Raw genomic sequence first — 8963 nt, 5'->3', positions numbered from 1 at the left:
TGCGACTGTCAGGCCCCACAGGTGGGAGCAGGAACTTCCCAGCCCCTGGACTGGCAGGTGTGGGCTGTGGGCAGACCTGTACATTTATTTACAAGAAGGCGAGCGCTGTGGAGGGTTCCATCATGGGGCCGTGGCTCCTGCCCAGAGGGAACAAGCCTGAAGCCCCTTCCCCTGCTGCAGCCAGTGTAGGGGTGAGGGGTAATGTTTCCCTGTGTCTCTCCCCAATGTTTTTCCAGCAGGCACAGAGGGCAGAGGCAGCTCCAGAGCGAACACGCAGCCTTGGCTTGGGGGAACTCAACCATGGCAAAAGCCAAAGCTGGGGGACCTCTGCCAACCTCCCATCCCCTCCTGCAGTGGACAAGCCTGGATGCTGCAAATCCCAGGGGATGCCCATCCTCTGGCAGCACCGGCGAGGCCCAAGGGGTTCAGGCAGAGAGGACGGGGATCGGGACAAGGCGCGGGAGCTGGAGCAGCAGCCCTGCAGCCCCGGCAGGTCCCGCGGAGCCCCCGCACGGGGCGGGGGAGCAGTTCCGGTGTGTTGGTGGTCGGGTGAGCGGTGCCGGCCGGAGCGGGGAGCGCGGGCCAGCTGCTCTGCATTAGCCCGCCTCGCTCATCGCGATCTGCCGGGGACGGGTGAAGCAGAGGTTGTGTTTTTCCCCCGCTGGCAAAACCGAAGGGCAGGGAGGGCAGGAGGAACACAAAGCCTCCTTCTTTCCTCGTTGGCTCCCAGCTGGGGACGCCGCTGGAAGCGTGCTTGCTGCTTCCTCCCTTCCTGTGCGAGCAGCAGCTCGGGGCCAGCTCCGCTCCCACATGCCCCGCTGGCCGGGAGGAGGTGCTTGAGCCCCGGCTCCGGTGCCAAAGCATCGGGGTGACGGTCCGCGGTGCCTTCCAGCATCATCGCCGAGGCCACAGAGCTCGGAAGGGAGGTCAGGCAGTGAGTGCAGGGGCCAGCGGCAGTGGAGGCGGCATTTACAGGCAGAGAGGGCACATTCTGAGTCCAAAAGCAGCAAGCACCAGGTGGCCGAGGCGGCGGGATCACACCGGAATGGCCTTCCTCCTCAGGGCATGAGAAGGAAGCGTGAGCAGAGCAGAGATGCTGCAGGTCGGGCATCACGCAGCCAGGCCAGGGCCAGAGATGAGATCAGAAACCTTCACTCCGGAGCAGCTTCACAGTCTGAGGAAATCCCGACAGGAGCACTGGCTCGGTGGGAGTGAGGAGGGCTGGAGCCTCAGGAGCCTCAAGGCCACTGCGAGCACCCCCAGCGGTGATGTGGTCCTCAGCGCAGCGGGACCAGCTCCACAGAGCTGCTCCAGACTGGTGGGGGGTCCCTCTCAAGTGGTTCCTTTCTGGCCTCGGCTCCCCTGGGAGCCCAGCTCAGATGCCCAGCGCTGTCAGGGACCCCGAGCTGGTGATCTTCCTGAAGCGGTTGGCAGCACACACCCCAATGAAATTTTTCTGTGAAAGGGAACAGGAAAGATTCTCATCCTCCGGCATGGGCTGTGGCACTGAAGGTTGAGCCAGACCCCGCACTGGGGCCTGACACTACTCCTGCCCCTAAAAGCTGCTCTTGGGATCGGCTCAGGAATAACCACCACAAAGGGACCTATTCTTGGTGCGGGTGTTACCTCAGGGGCACCCACGCTCAAGGGTCCCCAGCCCTGTGTCCCAGCAGCACAGTGAGAGGGAGCCATTCTCCATGCTCCAGATGCTACCCACCAGGACAGGCAGAGTCCAGCAGCCCCCTCCCAGGCCCCTCAGAAGCTGCTGACCCTCATGCCCTTGCTGGACCCCGCACCTTCCAGCGCCGCCTCATGACGTATTTCTTGAGCAGCACTTGGGACTTGAGCCGCCGGTTGGAGCGTTTGGCCTTTTCTGCCAGGTTATTGAGCCAGGGATGCTGCAGGCACTGGTCAGCACTCATCCGGGCACTGGGAGAAAGAGGAGCCCGTGTCAACCCTGCTCAAGCCCCTCACCCCCAACCATGCCCTTCTCCAGCCACTCCAGAGCCCCAAAACCCCATAACCCTGCAGGGAAGAACCAGATGGAAGGATGTGCCCAGGGACTGGTGGAGCTGAGCAGGACTCTGAGAGGTCCAGCACATCCTCCTTGGGACAGGTGTCCCTGCAGGGATACAGGGCTCTGTTGGGGACAATCAGAGTGGGACAGAGCCCCATGGGGTTAATTCAGTGCTGGACCCAGGGGATGCTGCTGGCCCTGGTGAAGAGGCAGCATTTGATGACCAGGCCAGCTCTGGGGATGCCCATCCCAGGACCCCGTGGCCACTGCCAGCCTCACACCTCTTATCCTTGATGATGAGGTTGGAGACGAAGTCCTTGGCCTCATTGGAGACACTCTCAAAGGTCTCCTCGTCGAAGTACCAGTTGGCAGCCAGGACGTTGTTGAGTGTCTCGGTATCATCGTCACCCAAGAAGGGGGAGAGGCCGCTGAGCCTGGGGGTGCAGGGAAGTGAGGAGTCAGATGTTCTCAGGCTTCAGCACCTCCCAGACCCCCTGGAACAGAGCCAGTCTGGCCAGGGATGTTCCAGGGATGTGCTGCCACCGTCCTGTTCTCCTGACTGCCACCGGGATGAGTCTTTTCCTGCCCCCCAGCCCCACACAGCCACCTCCCCATCCAGGACCCCCCCAACCTGCCACCAAGCAGCCAGGTTCCTGGGGACAACTCTGCACCCACAGGAGCTGTGCCCCAGCACACCACAGTTCCCCGGCATGGCACTGGCAGCCCCCACCCAGCCCTGACGTACAGCATGTAGGTGATGACGCCCATGCTCCACATGTCCGTGGAGTAGGAGACCTGCTCGTAGTTGACCACCTCAGGGGAGAGGAATTCAGGGGTGCCAAAGTTCACTTTCAGCTTCTCATTGGGATTGTATCTGCAGCCGAGGAGGGGTGCAAGTCAGCAGAAGGGGGACAGGCTGCACCCCCAAACCACTGCCTCTCTCTCAGCTGCCCTCCCCAGAGTGTCAGAGAGCACCATGGCCAAAGTAATGGCCTAGAGCACGTCCTGGGGGTCCTGGTACCCGAAGGCACACAGAGACGAAGGACAGAAGGGGAACAGGGAGGTGGGACAGAGCTGGGAAAAAACCTCACCTTCGAGCCAGCCCAAAGTCGATGATCTTCACCATGTGCCCGGTGGCACTGACACAGAGGATGTTCTCGGGCTGTGGGGACAGGGTGACCATTGTCCCACCACCAAGAGAGGACATCCCCACTGCACAGATCCAGCAGCTGACCCGCACCAGAGCAATGCTGACCCACAGGCATCCCTCCCACAGCTAGCCAGTGTCCTGCTGTCACCCTTGGCCCTGCCATTGTCAGCCCCCAGCCCCGCACCTTGAGGTCGAGGTGGAGGACGTGCATGTGGTGCATGAAGCGGATGCCCTCGCAGATCTGCCGGACAAACACCATGCAGTCCACCTCGGTCAGGTGGTAGTCGTCATCGATGATCCGCTCAAAGAGCTCACCACCCTCCACACTGCATGGGGATGGACCATGGGGTCACTTTGGGGGGACTCCCTGCCCCAAGCCATCCTCCTGTAGAGCTCCTTGCCCTCCTGAGGACTCTGGCCCAGATCCACCATGGAGGTGCTGGTCAGAGCCAGAGTGGGATGTGGCATTTTGGGGCTGGACAGCCCCAGGGTAGGCACAGGCACTCACAATTCCATGAAGAGGATGATCTCCCGGGGTGTTTCGATGGCATCGTAGAGCTGGATGAGATTGTGGTGGTTCAGCTGGTTCATCACATCGATCTCCAGCAGCACCATCTCCTGCAGAGGGAGCCCCAGTGTGGGGTGTCAGCCCTGGCTGTGCCACTGGGACAGGCTGTGTCCCCACACCAGGAACACACAGAGTGTAACACTGCCCGGCATCGTTCAGACCTTGTCCTTTGCTCCCTGCTTCCGGATCACTTTGGCTGCCAGCTTGAGCCCCGTCTCCTTCTCTGTGCATGTGTGAACTTCACCAAACTTGCCCCTGTGGAGGAAGGAGGAAGGGAGAGAGGGAGAAGTGCCCACACCATCAGCCACCCAGGTGGGTGACTGCTGGGGACCCTGACACTGCACTGTGGTGCTGCTCTGCACTGCCCAAGGCACCCATCCTGCCTGAGGCACCCACCCATCATGACCAGAGGAGTCCCACCAACTCAAGGCCACGGCCCAAGGCTGGAGAGCAGCTTGGGGCAGTGCCAGGAGAAGCGCTGGGGCCGCTCCTTACCCCCCCAGGATGTCCTTGGAGCTGAGGCTGAACTGGGAGCTGACACTGGCGGAGCGCAGGGTGACAGTGCGATGAGCGAAGGGCGCTGGTGGTGGAGGGACATCATCTGCCCACAGACAAAGAACAAGGTGAGAAGGGAATCTGCTGTCCAGGGGACCCCACTTCTGGGTACCCTGAGTGAAGACAGGCACCCAGCCAAGCCCGTGGGTGCAGGATGTGGCCAGGTACTGAGTGCTGGGCTGTGAGCCAGAGGCTCCTGGCTCAGGTTGCGCTGGATGATGCAGCAACCCCTGAAGGGTCCCTCGCTATTGTCCACAGCATTGCCCTTGTGCACAGCACCAACCCTGCTCCACGGCACCCACCCTGCTCCACGGCACCCACCCTGCTCCACAGCACCCACCCTGCTCCACAGCACCAACCCTGCTCCACGGCACCCACCCTGCTCCACGGCACCCACCCTGCTCCACGGCACCCACCCTGCTCCACAGCACCCATACCAATGCATGGCACCCACCTTACTTCATGACAGCCACCCCCACCAACCCACATTTACCATTTACCCTTTTCAGGCCATGTTGTTGTCTGTCACCCTCTCCAAGACAACCCCACTCCATGCCACCACCTCCTGCTCACCCTCCCAGGACAGATCCCACTCACAGGGCACCCCATGCACACCCTTTCCTAGGTGAGAGCAGGACTCAGCCTCACAGGGATCCCCACAAGCACCCACTGCCCCAAAGCCCTGCCATCCCCACAAGAAGAATGGTGCAGATTATGAGGACATGCTGTTCCCTGCCACCAGCCAGCCAGTCACTGTCACTCCCCAGGCTCCTCTTCCTCACAGTCAGTGTGGCCAGGGCAGGCCAGGAAGGGACCCGACATATTTAGCCCTGTTTACAGTGAAAGGGGAGCTTGGAGGCCATGAGGCAGGTGACAAGCCAAGGACAGGAGCTGGCAGCACAGAGGGCAGCAGGCAGGGCCATGGGGTTCCCAGGCTGTCACTCCACAGAGTGTCCAGGGCATAAGGAAAAGGCAGGTACCTCATGGCCTTACCCAATATCTCGAAAGGGTCTTCCTTCCCAAAATCAGGGGTGAGGTAGGGGCTGGGGGGTGGCTTTGCCTCTGTTAAAGATGGTTGCACCCCAGGTCCAGGTTGCTCCACCATCCCAGCAGGATCTGGGGGCTGCCCTGTGGCACTGGGCAATGTCCTCTCCTGAGGGGTGCTGGCAGGTTCCAGGGGCTGCAGGTTCTCCAGGGCTGGTGGGCCAGAGCCAAGCTCTGTCAGACCCTCTTTTGGCTCTACCATTGTGGTCTCCTCTTCTATTGTCTCCATCTCTGCCACCTCTGCCCAGGGCTGCTCCTCCCTGGAAGCAGGAGTGGGCGGTGAGCAGAGCCCAGCCAGCAGCTCCCGAGCCCAGCACCCAGAGACCCAGGGCTCCCTGGAGCAGCAAGGGGGATCCCCCCATCCCAGGAGGGTGTGGGTACCTGTGGCAGGCAGCCGGGCAGCTCAGGCTCTGCAGCAGAGCCGGGCGCGGGGGCTCTGGGATCTTTGGTGCCTGTCCCTCTGTCCCCTTGGACATTTCCTCCCCTTCACCCTGAGCCTTCACAACAGCCATGGCTGCTGCCTCTGTGGGCTCCACAGCCCCATCCCCAGCCTCTGCTCCAGGTGTGGGAGGCTCCACCTCTGCAGCTTTCTTCCCTCCATCCTGAGCCTTTGCAGTAGCTGGGACCTTCTCCTTTTTAGGATCTTTGCCTTCATCCCCAGCCTTTGATGCAACCGTGGATTTTTCCACCTTTGCAGTTTTCTTCCCTCCATCCTGCACCTTCACAGCTGCTGGGGACTTCTCCTTTGCAGGCTCTTTTTTGTCTCCACCCTGAGCCATTTTCTCATCTGGTGTTTTCTCTGCCTTTGCTTCTGCCTTCTCTATATCCTGAGCCTTAGTAGCATCTGGGGCTTTCTCCTTTGCAGGAGTTATGGCTTTCTCCTTCACTGAAGCTGTGGTTTTCTCCTTCACTGAAGCTGTGGTTTTCTCCTTCACTGAAGCTGCAGCCTTCTCCTTTGTGGGCTCCTCTTTGCCTCCGTCCAGAGCCTTTTTAACTTCTGGGGCCTTTTCTGCCTTTACCACTTCATTCTCCCCACTCTGAGCCTTTGCAGCGTCTGGGGTCTTCTCCTTTGCAGCATCTGGGGTCTTCTCCTTTGCAGCATTTGGAGTCTTCTCCTTTGCAGCATTTGGAGTCTTCTCCTTTGCAGCATTTGGAGTCTTCTCCTTTGCAGCATTCGGGGCCTTCTCCTTTGCAGCATTCGGAGTCTTCTCCTTTGCAGCATCTGGGGTCTTCTCCTTTGCAGCATCTGGGGTCTTCTCCTTTGCAGCATTTGGGGTCTTCTCCTTTGCAGCATTCGGAGCCTTCTCTTTTGCTGCAGCTGTGGTTTTCTCCTTTGCTGGCTTGGTAGCAGCTGGGGCTTGCTGTTCCTTTGCATCTTGCTTCCCTTCATCTGGAGCTTTAGCAGTGGCTGGAACCTCCTGTTTTGCAACCACTGTGATTTTCTCCTTTGCAGGCTCTCCTTTGCCTCCATCCTGAGCCTGAGCTGCAGCCAAAGCTGTCTCCTCCATAGGTTTTGCCTTCCCTCCTTCAGAGTTTGCTGCAGCCAGAGCCTTCTCCTCAGTGGACTCTGCTTTTCCACCACTCTCAGCTCCCGACCCACCAGGTGCTTCCTCCTTCTTGGGCTTGTCCTTTCCTCCATCCTGTGCCTCAATTACAGGCAGGCCCTTCCTCTCCATAGTCTCATCCTTCCCTCCATCTTTAGCCTTTGCAGCAGCTGAAGCCTTTCCTCCTTTGAGCTCTCCTGTAGCTGGAGCTTCCTTCTTCCCAGGCTTCTCTTTCCCATCCTTCCCTACACCCTGGGCCTCAGTGGCAGCCGGCACCTTCTCTCCGGTGGGTGCTGCCTGCCCTTCATCAGATGCTGCCTGTCCCCCATCATGCTGCACAGCCTCTCCTGAAACTGCTTCCCGTCCATCCTGGGGCTCTGGAGCAGCCAGAGCTGTCTCCTGCTCCGTCTCTGTCTTCCCTCCTCCAGGCTCATCTGTGCCTCCATCCCGTGCCACGGTGGCGGCTGCCGCTGTCGCTGTTTGGGGCTGGGCAGCCTGGGGAGCTGCAGGTGCTGCGGTGCGCTGGGTCTGGGGGGGCCCCGTGCCCCCACTGTCGGCCCCATCCGCGCCTCCGCCCCGCTCCATGGGACACTCCAGGCAGGAGGCGGCTGCCCTGCGGTGCTGCCGGTTCGGCGGGGCTCCTGCGGGAGAGAAAGCAGCAGCTGAGGACTCGCCGGACCCGACACCCTGCAGAGGGGACGGCAGGACTCGGGCAGTGGCTCTGCTCCTGCAGGGATGAGCTGCTGCCATCCAGCAGAGAACTCTGCCCCCGCCGCCCCACCGGCAGCTCCCGGGCTGGTGGCACCGGGCCAGGGACCCCACGTGGCCACCAGTCCCGGCACCGTCCCATTGTGCCCCGATATCTGCCCCACGGTGACTGATCGATGGCCTGACCCCGGCACCTGTCACCGGGTGCCTGGGGCCTCCGACGTGCAAACAGCCAGCGCGGCGCGGCCAGGGTGACAATTTAAGGCCACATCCCACCATGGCAGGGCAGCAGCCAGCGGCTCTGGCCCCCGGCTGGCAGTGGCGATCAGGAGAGGTGAGCATTCCCGGCATGGCCCCACCGTTGCTCCCCCTGAACCACAGAGGAGGTTCAGCCACGCGGGGATACCCTGTCTGCTCCGGGGCCGCACAGACCCCTGCACCCAGCGGCTGCCAGCACTGCTTGTCCCCCTGCCCAGGGGTAACCAGCTCTGCCAAGGGAACCTGTTGGTGCCCAGCACCTGATCCTCAAATCCTCATTCTGCCCTGGGCTCCACTCCTTCCTGTGCCCAGTCATCTTTCCTCATCCTGTCCCAAAACACCCCCCTGTGCAGCCATCCAGAGCCCAGGACAGCCCAGCCCCAGAATAAACCCAGCAGCAACCGTCCCAGTAACAGCGAAGTTGTTTGCTGGTCTACTGGACCAGGAGGTGTAGCAGAGCAGTCCCTGGGAGAGCATTCCCATATCCCACAGCTCAGCACAGGAAGCCCACAGGGATGGAGGTGTTCTTCCCAAGGCTGGGGGCATCACTATCCACAGGACCCCCCACCTCCATGGCCCAAGTCAGAAGCCACAGGGCCCCCCTCGGTGCCGTTACCTGGGTCCTGGTGCAGTGGGTGTTCAGGGAGGCAGCATCCGCACTGTGGCAGCGCCGGAGGGAGCAGCCTCTTCTATGCCGGGTGTAACGGAGCCGGATTAGTGCAGGCAGAGGAGGATCCTTTACAGCAGCGGGAGCCGGCCCACTTCGCCTTTCCCAGCACCTGTTACTGCTGGAGCCCGTTCAAAGGACACGCCACTCTCGCCTGTCCCCCGTGGGCTGGGGACACGCACAGCAGGGGCAGGGGACAGGGACTGACTTGCCTCCTGCACCGGCACAGCACCACAGGGAGGGCTGGCACTGGACACAGTGGCACCCCAAAACCATCCCATGGGGGTGGCCTGGGTGAGCTGGACAGGGTCCAGGTAGCTAAGGCCCTCCAAGGTTCCCACAGGTGACACGAGGTGGCCACTGGCCATGGGGGTAGTAGCCAGGAGCAGCTGGTGATGGTGCTGGTCCCTGTGCTGCTGAGCTCTGCCCACTGGCACTGGCCCTTTGGGAGA

The 8963-nt window shown here is 61.4% G+C and overlaps 1 protein-coding gene across 1 annotated transcript; it reads right to left on the bottom strand.

The window, feature by feature from the left end:
* On the bottom strand, positions 1–8529 carry MYLK2 (myosin light chain kinase 2). The gene is made up of 12 exons (XM_058851005.1): positions 8461–8529; positions 5716–7519; positions 5284–5594; positions 4231–4336; positions 3897–3990; positions 3676–3785; positions 3352–3493; positions 3109–3179; positions 2763–2891; positions 2299–2451; positions 1797–1929; positions 1–1456 (listed from the first exon to the last, which is right to left on the bottom strand). Exons 2-12 carry the CDS (start codon positions 7461–7463, stop codon positions 1376–1378), a joined length of 3078 nt encoding a protein of 1025 aa, XP_058706988.1. The 5' UTR covers positions 7464–7519; positions 8461–8529; the 3' UTR covers positions 1–1375.
* Positions 8530–8963: the final 434 nt, after the last annotated feature.

The sequence above is a fragment of the Poecile atricapillus genome, chromosome 15 (genome assembly GCF_030490865.1).
Source record: "Poecile atricapillus isolate bPoeAtr1 chromosome 15, bPoeAtr1.hap1, whole genome shotgun sequence".
NCBI classification, from domain to species: Eukaryota; Metazoa; Chordata; class Aves; order Passeriformes; family Paridae; genus Poecile; species Poecile atricapillus.
This window is presented reverse-complemented; position numbering and strand designations above follow the sequence as displayed.